The sequence below is a fragment of the Cydia strobilella genome, chromosome 14, assembly GCF_947568885.1.
Source record: "Cydia strobilella chromosome 14, ilCydStro3.1, whole genome shotgun sequence".
NCBI classification, from domain to species: domain Eukaryota; kingdom Metazoa; phylum Arthropoda; class Insecta; order Lepidoptera; family Tortricidae; genus Cydia; species Cydia strobilella.
This window is the reverse complement of record NC_086054.1, coordinates 2,028,551-2,049,541: the sequence shown is the minus strand read 5'-3', so window position 1 is coordinate 2,049,541 and position 20,991 is coordinate 2,028,551. Positions and strand designations below refer to the sequence as shown.

General features: G+C 37.8%; 1 protein-coding gene across 2 annotated transcripts in view; it reads right to left on the bottom strand.

Annotated features, from left to right (window-relative positions):
• Positions 1 to 2,477: 2,477 nt before the first annotated feature.
• LOC134747017 (uncharacterized) overlaps positions 2,478 to 20,991 on the bottom strand; it is a 242,926-nt gene continuing 224,412 nt past the window's right edge. Inside the window, exons 1-6 of one of the 2 annotated variants that reach the window (XM_063681561.1) lie at positions 12,823 to 13,002; positions 9,190 to 9,322; positions 8,370 to 8,485; positions 7,537 to 7,636; positions 3,736 to 7,066; positions 2,478 to 2,725 (exon numbers count right to left, since the gene is read on the bottom strand). In XM_063681561.1, coding sequence (XP_063537631.1) covers positions 3,753 to 7,066; positions 7,537 to 7,636; positions 8,370 to 8,485; positions 9,190 to 9,322; positions 12,823 to 12,903 — 3,744 coding nt within the window. In that variant the 5' untranslated portion in view covers positions 12,904 to 13,002 and the 3' untranslated portion in view covers positions 2,478 to 2,725; positions 3,736 to 3,752. Of the gene's footprint in view, positions 2,726 to 3,735; positions 7,067 to 7,536; positions 7,637 to 8,369; positions 8,486 to 9,189; positions 9,323 to 12,822; positions 13,003 to 20,991 lie in introns of those variants that run through there. The other variant, XM_063681560.1, reaches the window with a different exon arrangement.

The following is a 20,991-nucleotide window of genomic DNA, read 5'->3' as shown; positions in this document are numbered from 1 at the left end:
CATTTTCGTTTTTACCGTGAGATGATTGTTGTCCCAAGCCCTTGCACGGAGCCTCCCGAACGTAGTGGCTGCTCTGCCGATGCGAGAGTCGATCTCCGCGTCAAGCGAGAGATTGCTCGATACAAGCGAGCCAAGGTAACAAAACTTGCTGACCACCTCGAGAGGCGCGCCGTTAAGCATGATCTTTGGCTGTGCTGATTATAATATAGGTAGTGATAATCGTGATTGTATGAAAAATAATATGTAGTACAGTACAACAAATATCTAACTAGAAATTTGTTTCTTATTAATTGACCAACTAGGTTGTTAATGTGAACATTAAATATATCTTAAAGTCAAACAGATAAAATCATAGTTCTTTAAAGGTCTATTAACTCGGTATTGCTGTTATTTTGTGATCACAAATCTGCAATTACTTACATAGGTAAGTATTCGTCTTTAACAATATATTTACTTGTAGCAGCATTTAAGGCCAATCTAGACGGGACAACCTGATTAAATTGTCAAATTAATTGTATGGTGTGAAAGCATACATGAAACTGGCTCATCGATCCCACTTGATTTGATTGTAAGATTGTGACCTATCAAATCAGGAAGGGGGGCGGCAAAATTCCAATATTTGACGCTAGTTTGCGTGGTACGGAACACTTTTTATTAATTTAGTGAGCCCGAATGTCACTAATAATTACTAAATAAGTAACTAAGTTTTAGGCGTGTGGACGCTAGATGAGATGTATGGCAATTTTATCCCCAGAAATCTTTCTCTAAGAAATGCTCCTAGCAAATGGTGCTATATTTTTGCGGAAACTAATTTTCTGGCCCAGTAGCATTGATCCATTTATTTTTAATATCGGCATCTTGTGGTAACCTACAATAATTAATAATAAAGAAATAGAGAATATAAAACGTTTATTCATGGCACATTGCATGCATTGTACGCATAAGTGCATTAAGTACCTAGTCTAATTATATTAACGATGAAAATATGATGGGTGTAAAAAACAAAAACGTATGTAAAGGAATACGAAGGTTTGAAAGGTTGCCATGAAATGACCCCGACTTAACTTAGTGCTTGATGACCAGAGCTGCCATATTTACTAAGACATTGATTATCCCAAATAATAATTAGAAACGTGTCTAAAATAATAATTTATTACCGAACTACCAAACATCAAACTTGAAATATCGTAACTTTAACTTTATCGATATAAATATTGACATTGCGCAGCATCTGAGTAGCGAAGTTATTTGACATTTAGGATAGCGAATATTCCAGATAAACGTAAAGAATAGTGACAAAGGATTGTGAACTCTAAGTTCTAACTGTTAAAATATAGATTTACTTAACGAACATTCGTAAATAATGCAAAAGAAACAGATTTTTCGTATTTATCGGATTATATTTAAATAAATAACCACCGGTGATAGGAAATACCTCCACGTGAAAGATTTTTTAAACCGCTGTGATTTCTGCAGCTTAATACTGCACAATACGGCATTTTAAATTTAATTATCAATTTTTGTTAGACGAGCGTACGTACGACGTGAATGTCATTCGAGCATGAAGTTTACACAACAACTGAGCATAGTCTGTGCATAAAGTGAGTCGGTCGCTACTAACTGTCGGATAGACGGGAACGCCCACTTGCCATCTCCATCCTACTCCGTGGGTTCTCCATACAAACGTAGTTACGCTCTCATTTTTAAACGACTAGCTAGATTCGCACTTAAACTATCGTGAGACATATTTCAAAATATTTATCAGTACGGTTTTTACTCACTATTATGTTTAGTCGCTTTTGGCGACATGTTTCGGTGCACGACGTACAACCGCCGCGGACACTCGTGCCTGAGGATGGATTCCCAAAGAATCCGAAACATGTCGCCAAAAGCGACTAAACATAATAGTGAGTAAAAACCGTACTGATAAATATTTTGACTAGCTAGATTGCTCTGAAACTTTGTACTGTTTACAATAAGATAATGTATAAAGGTCTGTAATTAGTTTATGTAGCTTCATATAACATAGTAAAAAAATCCAGCGAATTTAAGTTTTTCATACAAAACTTGTTTTTGCTCTATTTCGTTTGTTTTATGAACTAGAGCTATATGAACTAATTACAGACCTAGACATACCTCATGTCATTGTATATGCAAATTTTCGTTACAATCCAACACGTAGTTTTAAAATGAGAACGAAAATACGTTTGTATGGAAAGGTGAAATTCGGCCGAGCTTGCCGAACTCTTAAAAACTTAGTCTAAATTTACCCGTGTCTTATATATACACCACCTGACCCCACTTATAACCAGTGACATGTCATAACTCAATTTTAAACATGTCACTTCATCCAATACATTGTGATTTGTGACTCAAAATTGACTTCGAAATGGCGAAAAACTTTTTCAGATAGACAAGTGCCTATTGCAAAGTTTCGTATTGGAGGGTAGTTGGTAAGATGAAATAAAACAATAAAAGAAACTATAGGAATAAAATTTGTATTTCACAGTTCTGAAATGTTTAATACACAATAGTATTTTTAATAAAATAGAACTATTAGCTATTTCATTGCAATAACACTCAAAAATACATTGTCATAACAACGTCACATAAATTTCTAGTACGAATAACATTAATTTGCCGATGTCTTCTAAGCTAAGTATTGTAATCTCTATGTTAATTTAATAATATGTAATGCGGTCATGACGTCCGTCCGCTGTGGACTCTGAAAATAAAAACATTGATTAGTTAGTGGCCATAGTGGCTAACAGGTGGGACAGTGGCCTGCTAAAGCACTGGTCCTCCCTGCATGTTAGTTTTAATAATTTTCAAAATTTAATTTAATCCAATGTACTTTAATCTAATCAAATTGCAATCGCAACCCAGCGCGGGAATTGTGATAGGTATTTTTAATTTTTAGCTTTAGTTATTTAAATTTTAGTTAGTTTTAGTTTTATATTCATGTTACAACACTTATGACAGTAGTCAGAATAAAATCTAATGTTGTGTATTAATTTTAATAGAAATTTTAATTTTAAGTGTATTAATTTGTTGTTATTTAATTTTTTTAACTTTAATTTTTATGTTCTTTTAATTTTATTTAATATTAATTTAAGAAATATGGACTCAATTGTTGTCTGAAATAAATTAATTTTACTTAGGTATTTAAATCAAGAAAACAATAACCTTAACGCAGATAGCGCCGCTGAGGTCTGTGTTTTAATTAAAGAAAGCGCCACCAGGACTAAATACCCCGATGGCAGTTTCCACAATGGCAACAGGGACAAACAAATAATAAACTATATTTTAGGGTTCCGTACCCAAAGGGTAAAAAAGGGACCCTATTACTAAGACTCCTCTGTCCGTCTGTCTGTCACCAGGCTGTATCTCATCAACCGTGACAGTTAAAATTTTCACAAATGATGTATTTCTTTTGCCGCTATAACAACAAATACTAAAAAGTACGGAACCCTCGGTGGGTGAGTCCGACTCGCACTTGTCCGGTTTTTTATTATTATTATATCTAAGTTTTGCGTCAATTATTAAACAGTTTCCGTGGCTATCTTCCGGCTCCATCATCAGATCAACTCTATGCAATAATAACACCACATTTTCATCCGATTTAAGCGTTAACAGCGATCTAAGTTAGTCAAAATTTGGACAAACAGACAAAACCCCGATTTTCTACTTTTAAAAATATAAAAGGTACATTATGTCTTTATCACGATAATTTACCTTTCAACTAGCACCATTTATTTGGTCATCCCCTGCTTGGCGCGGCGCTCCCACTCGGCGCGCATCTGCAGGATCCCCTTGAACTGCGGCGACGCGTCCGCCTCCCCTCCCCCTCCTCCCACACCGCCCCCCACACCACCCAAACCTTCCTTCTCTTTCTCACCCTCATCCTCCTTCCCTATCACAGCATCTCGCTTTTCCTTATCGACTGATAAATGCCTCTTGTCATCATCTTTCCTTTGCCACGGCCGCTTAGATAAAGTATCAGCTTTATACGCCATGGCTTCTGATTTTGTTATGTTTTTGATATCTTCCCTATCGTTGGAAGGATCCGGGAATGTTCTGTTTCTTAATCTCTTTTCTGGTGTCGAATCGGATACTTCCTTTTTGTATTTGTTAGCTTCACTTTTGTATACTGGAGCGCTTTCTCTTTTAGGGTTCGATACGCTGTTAATACTGACGCTTCTTTGATAATGTGGGACACCAAACTGACTGACGCGAGCGGCGATATCTACCATCCTGTTTTCTTCATTGGTTTTAGATGATGTATCGTCGTTTTCTTTATCGCTGTCTCTAGATTTGATGGAAGCGTTAAACTCGTTTTTGAGGAGCTTTGATCTGTTTGCATTGTCGTGATCTTCTTTTAAGCCTTCCGCTATTTCTTGGGCCAGAGTTTCGGCTTCGCAGTCCTTTAGTTTTAGAGAGCGTCTAGCGAAAACTTTCATAAGTTCAGGTTCGTCGTCATTTCTGCGTTCGCTAGTACGGAGTTCTTTAGACAAGATGACAGGTTTCTTACGATATACAACAGTTTCTTCATTTCTATCTGGTGTCCTGATGTCATTACTGTCGGTGCTCTGAATGGAGCTCTTACTTCCAAAGCTAGAATGTGATTTCCTATCCATGGATATGTTGTCGTAAATTTTCTCCGTGCTCCCATCAGTACTCAGAGAATTAGTTCTTGGTTTCTCCGGTCTGTCTTGCATCTCGATACTCGTTGATTTGCGTTTGAAAAACGCTTTCGGAGTTGAAGGACTTTGTGGTGTAAGAGGCGATTGAGAAGTAGCCTTCTTGCCGATGATGGGAGAACTCTTTAATTCTATTTGAGTATTTTCGCTCACGCTCTCGACTTTGCTGACGACTGAATTTCTTTGACTCTTGCTTTCGATTACTTCGAATGTTTCAACCTCTTTTTCGACTTGTGGACAATCAATTTTCTTTGGCGTTACGTTAGCAGTCAGCACTACGTTAGTTGTTGGTTTTGCGTCAACTCTGTTTAGTTGTATATTGAGAAATTCAGGTACTCCAGGTTTAGTACCGGATTGCTGAAGTTTTTCGTCACTTTTCTTCATTTTTGGAGCATCAGTTTTGATCTGGATTGGAGTATTTTCTTTGTTAATCATAGTTACAGATATATAGTTATCCGCCTCCTGCTTTTCTTTTTGAATCATATTATTACTGATCCTTCCCCCTTGACTCAAAGCGCTTTCTACTGAAATAGTTTTCCTTCTATCCTCTACCTGCTTTTCAGGGCTACTCTTAACACTATCTAAAGAGCTAGATTTGAGTATTGGTGCCATAATTGGCTTTGGCGAACTTATTATATCATCGATTTTAGCCTCTATCTGAGAAATGTCGCTATCTCTCTTATGGCTGTCCGTGCCTATTTGAATGCTGCTCGAGAAGAGCTTCTTGTCATCGTGCATGTCAGTTTTGAGGCTGTCCATGTAGCTGCTGTCTGTGCTGGGTAAACTATCATAGTTTGCCTCCGCAGTTCCATGGAGAATGCTATAGTTCCTAGCGGATACTCTCTTAGTATAATCGTGTCGCTCGCTCACGTTTCTCCTATAGTTAACCTCCCAACTTTCGAGCAAGGGCTCGGCTATACCAACGATAGCCGGTAAACTCGGCATCTGGCTCTCTTGAGAGCTGATCGACGGAGATTCCGAAGCGTAACGGAAGCTGTGCGACTTGCCAATGCTGCTTCTGGTCTCCACGTACTCGTCGCCGAGCGATCGAAGTCCTGAGTTCACGTAGGCCTCTTCAGTCTTAGAGGCGCGGTGAGCTTTCTCGCGTTTCTCGTGCTTATCGCGGAGCTCGCAGACATGGTCGGAAGATCGGTGTATATGCTTCACGTTTTCGGAACTCTGATGCAGGATATTCTTAGGAGGCGACACTGATGCCGACATAACAACGCTGTGATTAAAATAAGGGATATTTTTAGGCATGCTTCCACTGTGGAACATGTATTCGCTGTGTACGCTCTTCATGCGATGCGCTCTAATCCGAGGTTCTTCGTCTGAGATCTCTAGAGAGGGCGACAAGTTTTCCTCCTGAGCTATATTGGAGAGCTCGTTATTAATAAATGCTTTTGACGAGAACGGGTCGACGAGTCTCTGAACGGAGGCGGGTCGCTTAGATTTATCATGGATCAAACTGAACGATTCCCTTTTGTCTTCGACGGTTTCTTTGGAGGACGTGCGTTTCGAGCGCTCCATTTTCTCATTAAAGTCGTCACGGCGACTTAAACGCGCCTTCATTTCTTGGTTCAACATTTTGTCGGTTTCTTCTGCGATTTTGAGATCAGTTATATCGTATTCGACGCCCGGCACTTTGGCCGCGCTGTAGACGTCTTTGTAGACTCCCTCCTGGACGTACGCCCCTTTATTGTCCATTCTTTTATGCATTTGATTGGCGAAAACCTTCTGTCCGGCAGATCTGTGGGTTCTCTCAGCGGGCACCGGTTTGTGCCCTTGTCCATGATCAACATAAACAAATCCGCTCCTCTCCGTATCCATAGCTTTATACTGCGCCGTGGACTTTTCTGTTTTAGATTTCTTAGTCTCTCCGTCGCCATCCGGTTGATCTTTTTTCGACTTTTTTCCACTCTTCCTTAAAAGCAGCCGACTGAAGAACGACTCCTCCTTCTTCGACGACCTGATAACTTCGTTCTCAATTTTCTTTTCCGATTTAGACTTCTTCTCATGGCAAGATTCTTCGGCATACTTATTATCAGACCTGTATTTCGCGACGCGATCCTGCGAGTAACCGATTTGCGCCTCACTAGTTACATTGTCGTCTCTGAAGTTTTGTCCTTGCGAGCTGGACTTTGATCTTTTGATCGAAGATCTAGGGGTATTTTGTTCGGCAATGGAAAGTTTAGCGGGGGAGTGTCCGATCATCTGGCTCAGCGCCAGGCCGGGGGGCAGCGAGGAGGACTTGAGGCGCGCGTCGGCCGGAGTCTCCAGCACTCGCGTGAGCTCGCGGTTCAACTGCTGATGCTGTGCGTTCACGATCATGTGATGTTTCGTAGTGGTCGATGAAGAGAATGATTCTGAAAGTAAACATAGAAATATTGTAGAGCGATAAAGATAAATTACTAGATTAAGCACTGTGATAGGCAGCGTTCGCTCGTCCCGCTGCTTTAGTACCGCAATCTTTAGTGCTCGTATTGGTGAAGCATTATTGAATGAAGAAGATATGTCTAAGAAAAAATAATGTCCCTTATTTGACGAAAGAAGTAGATTGTCATATGTTTTGTGGGAACTGGATCACTGGCACGACAATCGTCAACTTATGACAACCAGAGTTCCCGCGTGTTGTACGGAGTCATACAACGCCATATATTTATTATAGCTTTACAACTCTTCTACGATCAATGTCTTTGATAATGGACCAGGCAGAAAACCTTTCTGAATCTTCTTTCTTTCTGTCATAGGTCATAGTCATAGCATATCATTGGTCCGATTTTAAGTTATCTTGAAATTTTAATCATTATACCATTGAATATAGCTAGACACGTACCAGTAACAACTCCTGAGGTTTTATGGGTGACATCAGGAGTAGTGCTTCGTATCATTTCTTCGTTCAGTTCGGGCGTTATTGGCAAGGCTGATGCGGCTATCTGAAAACGATATCATAACAATATTATGTATATATGCCAAGTTCACTGTCAATTTCAGTTTAGAAAATAAAATAATGAATGTTTATGTCCGATACACGGGAATTTTCTTACTAGGGTGACTGCTATAGTTATTGGCCACTACATAGTCATTGGCCACTCCTAACAAATTTGAAAGAAACAAGCCAATTGAAGCCTTATTATTAAGAGTGGCCAATAACTATTTAGTAGCCAATAACTATAGCAGTTACCCTATGTTATTTAAATAAGAAGCAGTTATAGCCGGTCAAACAACTTCATCAGTAGAATAAGAAGCGAAATTCAAATTTTCTATAGGCCGACCACCCTTCATATGCCTACATTTTTAGGGTTCCGTACCCAAAGGGTAAAAACGGGAACCTATAACTAAGACTCTGCTGTCTGTCTGTCTGTCCGTCTGTCCCCAGGCTGTATCTCATAAACCGTGATAGCTAGAAAGTTGAAATTTTCACAAATAATGTATTTCTGATGTTGCCGCTAACAACAAATACTAAAGACAGAATAAAATTAATATTTAAGTGGGGCTCCCATACAACAAACGTGATTTTTTTGCCGTTGTTTTGCGTAATGGTACGGAACCCTTCGTGCGCGAGCCCGACTCGCACTTGGCCGGTTTTTTAAATTTGCCGCTTTTTTCTACTGACGCAAATGGCTTTACAGACTTTTACATACATGTTTTGTATGTTTTAATACTTACAGGATTAGTTTTCTTCCGCCTGGGCGCGCCGTGTGTCCGCCGCGGTCGCACCGCCATCTTGTGTTTGGCGGCGGAGTGAGACAGCGGCGCGACGCCCAACGCCGGCTCCGACAAGTCTGGAAACGACGATAGGTGGCGTTAGTTGTCGTACGAGCGAGGATGAGCTCTCGTCTATCTTGAAGACGCTAAGACTAGACTGTTAAAATGGTAACTTACTGTAGTCTGAGTGGTCACTCCTGTTAGAATGGTCGTGATTGGAGTTGGAGTACTCGTCCATCTCGGAGGCCACGCTAAGAAGAAAGAGAAGAAGACTGCGACAAGTATGGTGACGTCTATTAAAGTCGCAGTCAGGATGGGATGAGCTCTAGTCTATCTTGAAGACGCTAAGACTAGACTGTAAAAATGGTAACTTACTGTAGTCTGAGTGGTCACTCCTGTTAGAATGGTCGTGATGGTAGGAGCTGGAATCCTTATCCATCTCTGAGGAGGCCACGCTAAGGGAGCCGTCGCTGCAGGATGATTGCGTTATGTATGGTAACATATTGCGATAGTTTAAGTAGTCGGGATGGGGTGAGCTCTCATCTATCTTGGACACGCTGTAAACTGTGGCAAATGAACTTACTGTAGTCAGAGTGATCACTCCTGTTAGAATGGTCGTGATGGTAGTTGGAGTCTCAGAGGCCACGCTAAGGAAAAAGAGAATACTGCGACAAGTATGGTGACGTATAGGTCCCTAAGTCGCAGTTTTAGCAATCAGGATGGGGTGAGCTCTTGTCTATCTTGAAGACGCTAAGACTAGACTGTAAAAATGGTAACTTACTGTAGTCTGAGTGGTCACTCCTGTTAGAATGGTCGTGATGGTAGGAGCTGGAGTCCTCGTCCATCTCGGAGGAGCCCACGCTGAGGAGGGAGCCGTCGCTGCAGGATGACTGCGATATGCCCGCATGGTGCCGCTGGAAATAAAGAAAATTATTTTAAATTACTTGTTCTTATGTCAAACTATATTTCAGAAGCGGACACAATGAACCAGTCGTGTACATATTTAATACTAGCGACCCGCCCCGGCTTCGCCCGGGGGCAATGCTGATGTATTATATATATAAACCTTCCTCTTGAATCACTATCTATTTAATAAAAACCGCATCAAAATCCGTTGCGTAGTTTTAAAGATCTAAGCATACATAAGGACAGACAGACAGCAGGAATCGACTTTGTTTCATACTATGTAGTGATGGGCAGTACCGGTACCTAATACATATAAAATTCTTATATTATGTACATTTTCCTTTCAAGATAACCCTAACATAACCGGAAAAAACCGGTACAACAAGTTAATAAATATCCTAGATGCTGTTTCGGGGTACAAAGTCATACGCTGAGTCAAGTTCCAGTGTTTGAGGTTTTTAAATACTGGGATAGAGTTAAAATGAGAATGATAAGAGTTAAACCAAGAATAGTCTGCAACGATTTTGATATAATAGCACACGCAGTGCAAGTGTTATTTATACGTCATAATTTCATAGAAGTCTTTTTTTAGACCTTTGCCCTAAAAAGGGTTAAATAAAATAAAAATTTAAGTTACGATACAAAAGTAATAAGGCGAAATCTTTATTATTTCAGCCATCAACTTTATCATTAATCTAGATACTATATTATCCGAACGTTTTCTTCGGAAATTTCTTTTCCATTGAAGACAATACATTGCACAATGTCAGTAAGTCTACCGGATGTGCGAATAACTATACGTTTCGTGTGCCTGCAGTCGGCCGGAACGTTTGCATCATGATGAGCGTAAGACTGAATGCGTAAAGTACCATCAACCAGGGTGAATAGGGATGGCTGGGGTGAATTGGGACAAAACTTAAAATCGAATTTAAACTATCGTGAGACATATTAACTTAACTAACTTAGCGGTTTCACTCACGTATTTTAGTCACTCGCGCGACATGTTTCGGAGAGCCTAGGTCTCCATTTTCAACCACTAACAGTGCCTGAGTGAGTAGCGAAAACTTAAAATGGAATTGATCTGACAATTTCTTAAAAAATATCCACACAAAATCTATCATTCGATTGGAAATAATAGTAGATTTTGTATTATACAATTTGTGTGGGTATTAAGAAATTGTAAGGTAAATCACGTTTTAAGTTTTATCCCTATTCACCCCAGCCATCCCTATTCACCCCGGTACGTCAACCGCTACCAAGCGCAACCGCGGTATTTAGGCTAATTTCATTTTACTCGTATTTATTATCAATCATCTTCATTATCATCTTGTACAAAGCTTATTTAGCTTACTATTTCTTATTTCTCTCTCTGTTGCTCAAAGGTCAGCTGGAAGAGATCCCTTAAAGTGATAAGTTCGCCTTTGTACATTCATTGCATTATTTCTGTGTTATGTACTTGTTTTGTGCAATAAAGTATTTTACTCCTACTATTTAAATCAGAGATGCGAAAAAGAATAATGACATCTTATTTTGAAAATGGGCCTCGTGATTGCCAATCTACGAGCAATCTATCTTGTATACAATATGTATATACTAGCTTTTGCCCGCGACTTCGTCTGCGTGGAATTAGTAATTTGGGTACCTTAATTCTTATCTGCTTTTTAATCCATCCTTTTTTCACCCCCAAATTGGTCCACACTATACATTTCCACCCCATTTTTTACACCCTTAAGGGATGATTTCGGGGATAAAAGTTATTCTATATCCTTTCCCACAGCTCAAACTATCCCCATACCAAGTTTCATCTAAATCGGTTCAGCGGTTATTGATTCCCCATACAAATTTCCACCCCCCTTTTCACCCCCTTGAGGGATGAGTTCTGGGATAAAAAGTATCCTATGTCCTTCCCCGGGACTCAAACTATCTGTATACCAAATTTCAACTAAATCGGTTCAGCGGTTTAAGCGTGAAGAGGTAACACACAGACAGACAGACTTTCGCATTTATAATATTAGTATGGATATTTCTGGGATCTCGGAAAAGGCTCTAACGATTTCGACGGAATTTGCTACATGGGGGTTTTGGGGGGCGAAAAATCGATCTAGCTAGATCTTATCTCTGGGAAAACGCGCATTTTTGAGTTATTATATGTTTTCCGAGCAAAGCTCGGTCTCCCAGATATTATAAATTATACATTGTTTAAAGATTTTTTTAAGGTTATGGTGGCAGACCACACTCTGTCGCTTGCACAATCGGTGCGGAATTATCTTACTGTGTGCGAATGTAGATATATTAAATCAACTTAAATTATTTTATTTCAATTATAAATCATATTTTTTATCTAGTATAAATCCTGCACCTAACCATCTCTTTTTAGCCCAGTGATTGACTGGTAGAGAATGCCTTATGGCATTAAGTCCGCCATTTGTAATTTTAATTTTAAGTGCAATAGTTTAAATAAATAAATAAATCGGCGTCATTAAAAAAAGCTAAGTAAACCACAATCATCATTATCAAATATTTCAACAAACGTGATTTCTTCCTAACCACAATCATTTGTTTCCTACCACCAAATTAACCTGTCAGCCAAACTAGAATATTGCTTCCTCGTACAAACTATTAACTGACTAATATTGGTCAATAAGTGTTGTTAGTACAGTCGCAAAAATATCTGAACAGAAGTGTTAGGTAATGCATTCAGGTAATCTTCATTTATTTTATTCACTTACATTATGTTTGAATGTAATTCTATTTTACAATCTTAATTAACATTAAATATAACATTTAATTAACAATTAAATATAACAAGCACAACGCCTTGACAATAGAGGCGTGTTCAGATCTTCAGATATTTGTGAGCGCCTTGGCCGCTCCGATATATCTGATGGCGTCTGTACTTCCCACAAATTTAAGTTCAATAATGATGTAAACCTGCTAATTTCAGTCTATGATTGGAAAGTTAATGGTCCATTATTGATTCGATTACAAATCCATTCAGTTTATACGATTTTGATGGTAGGATCAAAGACTTGTAAATATATAGACTGTTGATAATTTACTAAGCTCGTTGCGTACGAGACCTGAGCCCTCCTACGTGTACACGTTCAACTTCAACGCGGCTGGCCAACTATTGTCACACGTGCAATAGAGTATTTAGGAGCAAGTTCGGCCTAGCCAGCTATATTAGGGCTCACGACAGACAACGTCCATAATGTTTATTAAGAGCCCGTTATCGATTTTAGTCGCAAAAATGTAAAATTGAAAGATTTAGTCGGTGAAATCAAACGCGAAGCGAAGCAAAGCGGCGCGGCGCGGCGGGCCCAAGGCGTTCGCGTTCGCAATCGCAACGAGATCGCCCACGTAGGACACTTCTATAGGTATCAAAATATTGATTCACCCCGCTCCGCGCCGCACAGCGCCGCGCCGCTTCGCGTTCGCGTGTTGTTCGCCAGTTGCAGTCATCTAAAGCGATGAGGACTATGACCTTTATGTCTGTCTGTCTACTCACCTTTATTCTGGCACTGATGTACCTCCTGCGCGGCGGCCTCTTGACGGCCTCCTCAGTGATGTTCGCCACGTACAACATCATTTTGACTAACTTCAGTCAATCTCGTCACAACATTGTTTATGTATTGTTATCACAGTTTTATTGCACTTTATTTTTTGTAATGTCTATTTATTTATAACTATTCCTTAGAGATATAAGGTTCGGTACTTCTGCACACAAAAGTTAGAAGTAGTTAAAAACTACCAAGTACATATATTTAATTTTTACATTAATTGCATATAAAACATACGCAAGTTAGTATAACGGGTTAGCACTGATTGACTAGCAAGCTATTATTTCGCGGACGAGCAAAGCAATAATTTACTTTAATTAATATGGATTTCCGCAAATTAACGCTCGATTCTAGTATTTAGCTACCGAGTGCTATGTATTCGATATACCTACGTTACATACGTAGTATAGTATATGTTTATTCAGCAACAAGCAATAAAATTAACCAAAAATTACAAAAAAAAATACAAATATGGAATCAATAAAATATTAAATACTTTGATAGAGATGTATCAAGTCTAAATGTCAAATTGGTTAATCAAAGGTTGGTAACTCAACTAATTGGTAACTCATTGGTTAGTCAAATTACTGGTTTTAAAAATATAGTTATTATGCATTAAGTGACTATATTAAGTACCAACATTTTTTTTTGTATTGCGAAATGGAGAGCTATTTATTTAAATGAATATAAAAGATACTTCTCAATATTATCAATGACTTATCGTTGAAGATAAAAATGCATTATTCGCTCGATAACGGACTGTTTAACGTCAATGCCAATGTCGCTGATAAGAGAAGAGATTATATCGATAACTTTCGCGAGATAAATTATACAGGTTTCATCCGGACTTCTCTGTTGTTTTATTTATACCAGCAGAAGGTTAAGAAGACAGGCGATTTTTCATCACGAAAGGCTCTTGTATATTTTCGTCTCAAACGGATCTTTGAATCTTTTTCCTTTCCCAGAATATTGATTCCAGTATTGACTGGGTACTCTTTAGTATCGAATACAAATAAAATGTAAAAAATAGCGAGTTTTCTAGAAGTTTTTTTTTTCTCTTCACACCCTTTTTTGGCGATCAGAATCATAACCACTATTATACACCAACCTCCAACCTACACTTTTAGTGAACACTCCTACTACTTAGGTAGGTAATATTTAATTAGTTTAATTACGATTAGTTAGTCGTAGGATATAAACACTCAGCAAAATCATTGAGTTCTACATTACTTTGCGTCAATCTAATTCATAATACGGAACTCCAATTTACATTTTTCGTAGCAATTACACCGATCACCAATCGTAAACATATTTGTAACATAGCACTAAGTGCTACCGACATGTCCAAACGTCCATTATTCGTGACGTTTTCAATCAAAAGGTACCACATTGTCGCTTGTCGATAAGGTTGATTTCTAATTGAAGCTATATAGAAATGGCGCCTTACTGACAAGCGACAATAAGTAACCTTTTGGTTGAAAATGGCACATTTATGAATGACAGTGTATTTTGCATAAAACTGTTCTTTCATAGGTTGTTTGAACAATATAGCATTAAAGTGATACGTATGCATTTTGCAATGCGTTGAGAATTAACACCTCAACGATAAAACTTGAAAATGAAAATGATAGTTTAACTGTGTTTAACGAATTATCACTTGTCAAATGCCAACACGCAACGGATATGGACTTTCATTGAGCAATGAACAAGAGCCAATTTGTAAATTTGCATAGGATTTTCTTACAATGTGGTTTTAATAAAAAGACCAATAGGTCTTGAGTGTCCTTTGGCCCACTGACTATCAGTCCGCCGGACGATATAGGCCTGTCAGTTGTTCGGAACTGCCAATTTTTGTTCTGACAGGCCGATATCGTCCGGCGGACTGATAGTCAGTAGGCCCCTTTTTTTTAATTAAAATATATAAGTAACTGATTAGTCTGGTCATACTTAGTAATTGAAAAATGAATGCATGTACCATTAACCCCAACCCGCGTCCCTTCTCTGTCTCAGACAAAGTTTAATTTTAGACCTCGTCATCGCGACTTGCAGCACCTAAAGCGCGCACTGCGGCGTACAGGCAATCACCACGGCTTCGCGCTTTGCACTACATCAACGCACTTCTCAAGTCAGCTCCGGACTGTGACGTTTTTGCCGGTAGTTGGAGGCTAATTTGTGAGGAATGCAAAAACCTTTGTGAGGCAATGGATGACCGTCCGTCCTCAGTTAGTTATTAATATTTCTTTGTATATTGTTTTATTTTGTGTATATACCTCGTTTCTTTGTATTTGTGTTAATTAAAAAAAAATTGTCATACCTAGTCCCAGATTGTATACTGTACCTTGTTTGTATGTATTACTTTCTGTCCTAAATTTCGCAGTGCATTAGTACCTACTGTAATGCTGTGTAATTTTTTTAACCAATAAAATAAAAAATAAAAATAAAATAATTAATATTGTCAGATTATATAGGCGTGGCAGATATCCCCAGTGAGATTCATTGCAAAATGAAATATACATGACGCAACAGGGTGTGAACTGAAATGTATGATTGTTAATACAATTACATTATGCTTCTTAATTAAGTTCGTTAACGTAGAGTAATTGGTAAGGTCAAGGTGGGTCAAGGACTATTAGTGTGTGAAATTTCAGAAATATTTAATGAATTGACCTGTTTGATAAAATTAAAATTTAGTTTTTGTTTGAAATTCTTGAAATTCAAAACGTTAAGTTTGATTTGGCTAATTCACTCAGACTTTTGAAATTACTTGTCTATTTATCTGTGGTAGTTTTATTTAGATGTAATTCAATAATACAAATGATTATTACCTAAGTCAAAAGTAATATTTCAAGTCTTATTAGAATTACTTTGGGACTGGGTTTCTTGTAAAAAAATCGGCAATTTATTGCTTCGTATCAGCATTGCGATACAGCGCAGCGGGGAAATGCCGCCAGCATCCTTGGTACAATGCCTCAAGGGCCTATTTTAGATTAAAGCTAGTTATTAATTTCGTTTACGTAGTACCACTGTATATATCTTGTATGTAAATGAACATTGTTATATGTTATTCAAACAAATCTATTACATTATGTATTAGTATCAATTCTTAAATAATGCTACTATTAAATAAAAATAATTTGTTAAAACATATTAAAATATAGATTTTTGTGTGTGCGGATTTCCATAATACACATTTCATTTAAAATAAAAAGTTCCTACATATTTGATAACTGCAATAGAAATCCGAAATACCCTATTCAAATAATCTCTCTACACTTATCGCTTTCAACACCATTTCCCTATAAACTATATCACCAAGCTACATGTTTTATCAATTCACCAAAGCAGGAAGAAGGGGCCTGTCAATCTGTACCACAAAATATTTCAAAACATCGTATACGCTTAGAAAATATCAACAACATACGCCCTTTTGATTTCAAGCATGTACCACCAAGTATTTCGAAACGTCGTATAAGCTTAAACATTACTACCAACATACGCCCTTTTGATTTTAAGCGGTTATGTTGCAACGTACCGGGTCCCATAATGGCATGCAATTTATTGATTTGGGAGTGGAGCGTAGGATTTTGAGTTTGATGTGTTTGGAGGAGGGTTGAAAATTGAGCAGCTAAAGTAAAGAGCCCGTATGAGGAATATTTTTGCGGTGAGAACGCAAATTTTTCAATGTTTATTCTTTTTTTGAATAAATGCATTCGGTCGACCGTAGCCATAATGTACGAATAAAGTATAAGTTAAAGTCAAAAATGTGTATACACATTTTCAACGGATTAATGTGAGGATAGATAGGATATGATCATGACTGAATAATACGATAAAATGTTCTTTGGATTCTGATGACAGTGCGAAAGTTTAAATAAAGTCTCTACCTAATTCTGATGACGAACGCCATTAAAACAACACGGACTTGTCGTCATAAATCGTCGTAACATACAGACAGACACAGTTACCTTCTCATTTATAATATTATAACATCTTACAACTTAAGGGTCCCCGGCAAGCTCGGCTTTCCATACAAACGTAGTTACGCTCTCATTTTAAAACGACTAGCTAGATCGCTCTGAAACTTTGTACTTACAATAGGATAAGGTATATCTATGTCAGTAATTAGTTTATGAAGCTTCAGATACCATAGTTAAAAAAATACAGCGAATTTAAGTTTTTCATACAAAACTTGTTTTTGCTCTATTTCGTTTGTTTTATAAACTGATAGACTTAGCAATAAAATTTGTGTACAAAGGGTCATCCATTAATTACATCACACATTTAGGGAGGGAGGTCAAGAAAATGTGACATATTGTGTCAAGGGGGAGAGGGGTGTCACAAACTTTGTGTCGTCACTTTAACTTATTTAAATTACAGTCTATGAAATCTTAAATCTATGAATACAAATGAAATCTTAAATCTATGAATACAAATATAGAAAACTGATAGATATACCTCATTTTATTGTATGTGCAAAGTTTCATCACAATCCAACACGTAGTTTTAAAGTGAGAACGAAACTCCGTTTGTATGGGAAGGTGATATTCGGTCGAGCTTGCCGGGGACTCTTAACTATTAAGTAGGGATAGTGTCGCGAAAAAAAAATTTTTTTTTTTCAAAAACACGTGAAGGAAGTGTGAATGCACTGAATACGTAACTTATAGTGATAGATGAGTTAGATGACTGATAACACGTCTCTTTCATCTTAAATGTTATCAGCTATCAGGCTATCACACTGTCAGGTCGTTTCCAGTTTATTTTTACCTCTCATCAATATTTTATCAAGATAAGAAGCGTTCATAATAAGTAACAGAATAAATATATTAATTTTTACTAAATAATCAAAAAGTAATCCTTTATTTTTCAAAAACCGATGATAAAATTGCATTTTATCCACAAAGTGGCAAAGTAATTTGATGCAAATTTTAAGTTGTTTCCTTTATGCTAAATGATAGAATTTACTTTTAAGTTGTGGTTACCTATAATAAGATAAGCATCAGTCATGATTGTTATATAGATTTAAGAGCATGTAAGATGTATTATCTATTAGTAATCCTAAATAAAGAAAATTAAATTAAATTAAGTGATGATTTGGTACGATACGTATTTAATATCGTTAATTTGGATTTGATTTGTAATGTTTAGAGTAAGTATAGGTACTTTCGTCCCCGTGTTCTGGTGAAAAATTGTGTTTTTCACTAGATAGAAAAGTTTGTTTAACCCTTGTGAATTGAAATATTAGCACGAGGTGTTAAACAAAAACTTTTCCCCCTTTTAAAACCAATAACTTTGGTCCGGCATTATTTATCTCACTCATGGATTGAAAAACAGTGAAGGGGCTAAAGGTTTCGACTGCAAATCATAACCGCAGATAACTTTCTTTTGACCTGCTCTATTACCTTTTCCGTAATGCCCTGTAATTTGACCACTAGGTACAGTTAGTATGTGATAGATAGTGACTTGACAGTGAAAGGAGCCAAATATATCAACACTTTGCCATCGAATGACCAATTCTAAGATATGGCCACGACCCTACGACATATACTAAAGGGGCCCACTGACTATCAGTCCGCCGGACGATATCGGCCTGTCAGTTGTTCGGAACTGTCAAATTTTTGTTCTAACTGACAGGGCGATATCGTCCGGCGGACTGATAGTCAGTGGGCCCCTTAACATAACAAAGAATGTGTTTGACGTTGCTTGTCACATAACAAATTTTGCAACACATTGCGTCTTAAGCGAGGTTTAGACTGGCAAGAACTTGCATGCAATTCTCATTACATTGCGGTATCCGATAAAGATTATGAATGCAGTTTACCTTAGTAGTCGGCAATGTAACGTAAATTTCATGCAAGTTCTTGCTAGTCTAAACCTCGCTTTAGAATAAACTTTAACTAATGAAAATCAAAACACAAGTTATTTTTAAAAGTTGCTGAACAAATGTGTCGTTTTCAAGCAAAAGGTACCACATTGTCGCCTTGCCATAAGGATGATTTGACAGGTTTTTCGTATAAAGATACAATTTTTTCATCCTTATGGCAAGCGACAATGTGGTACCTTTTGGTTGAAAACGTCACAAATGTTGGTCATGCAGTTTGAGGAGTACAGCCTACAGCTTAATTTATTGCTTCAGTTACAGGAAACACCCGGTATAACAAAGAATTAATAATGGCGTTTCCGATAATGAAAGGAGAGCCCTTGAGTACTAAACACACAAACACTTGAATTGAAGCTCAAGCGTCATTAAGTCCTAGTTGACGCACACGCATATTGCGGCGGCACGAGTCATGTTCATATTATAACGGATCAATAATGTATGTGATTAATATGTTCACATGTGAAGTGGGCTTACTCGAATAGCATGTCAATTAGGTTCAAATACGCCAAAAGATCCCAATACGACCTAGTTTTCCCCGATAGGGGCCCACTGACTTTCACTCCACCGGACGATATCGGGGAGTTAGAACAAAAAATTTACAGTTCCGAACAACTGATGACAGGCCGATATCGTCCGGCGGACTGATAGTCAGTGGGCCCCTGTTGGAGGTTCAAATAGCAGCCGGTTTCGTGAGAAAAAAAGAAGAAAAAAGAAAGGAAGAAATCGTGTTCTCTAACGAAAATAAACTTTGAAAAATAAATTATTAATTAGAGGATGTAAATATTAGTGTTAACAACATTTTAAACTTGCGCTTGTTATTAGAACGGGTCTAACGCGATATAAATTCATTATTTAAACTTTATACGACGACTCCGCTGGGTCACTAGATGATTGTGGTCAAGAGTCAAGGATGACGAAAAGGATAACGACAAGATAAAAAAAAATGAAATTAGACCTGTTTTTATCATTAAAATTAGTGATAGCTGTAATGTACCGTATTTACCTCAGTATATCATACGATGTAATGTATTTCCAACGATTCGCCAACACAAACATCACGCGGTACGTCCGGCTCTGCTCACGGTATAATATCGACTGACCCTAACTGTCAGTGACGTCACCATGACGTAAGCGCTCGAAGCGTCAATACACTACAATAGCAACCGCTAAATTGACAAAAAATGTCATCTGATGTTTTTCGCATTAAATATGGTTGTTTGTAAAGTCGGTTTACGGACGATAGTTTTGCGTGATAAGGTCATAAGAAAAGACCGTAACGTTACCATGGAGATATGTCCACAACGTTACCATGGAGATCTGTCCACAACGTTACCATGGAGATCTGTCCACAACGTGACACTTTTTCGTGCATGCTACTGGTGTTCATCGATTTAAAAGACGTTATCACGTCAAAAAGTTCCTTGACCAGGCCCCAATTTCACCATGGTGACAGGTGCGACAATTGTCGAAATCACTATTACTGACGTCACATGCCTCCATAGGCTACGGTAACCGCTTACCATCGAACGGGCTGTGTGCTTGTTTGCCACCAACATTTTAATTTAAAAAAAAAACTCCATTATATCGCCAATAAATAAGTACTTATTTTGCGATGCTAATGACAATTGTCACAAGAAAAACGACAATTGCCGCAAAATTCCGACACAGAATTTATTTCCTGTCAAGAATTACCGCAAATTCTTATAAATCTTGTGACAATTGTCATCATCATCGTCATAAACGTACCTGTTTTTTGCCGATATAATAAAGTGTTTTTAAATATTACAATGATGGTGGCAAACAGGAATACAGCCCGCCTGATGGTAAGCGGTAACCGTAGCCCATGGATGCCTGTGACGTCAGCAACATTGATGTTTTACAATTGTCGCACCTGTCACCGTGGTGAAATTGGGGCCAGATATCGTGCTCATACATATTTATTAAATTTGAACCTAAAGGACTTTTGAACTTTGGACTTTGTGAAGGACTTTTTGTATATAGAAACACCTTTTGTACTCACTTTCATGCAGTAAAAAATTATGAATTAAATATAAAGACGAAAACTGTGGTATACCTACACTGTCAAACTATCGCGGTAGCTTTCTTTAATAACGTTAAAAATGTCTACTACGTTACGTTAACATAATAATCGAATTTAAACTGTTGTGAGACATACTAACATTAAATCATTTTACACACGGTCGTCGTGAACGCTGCTCGCACTATTAGTGCTTGAGAA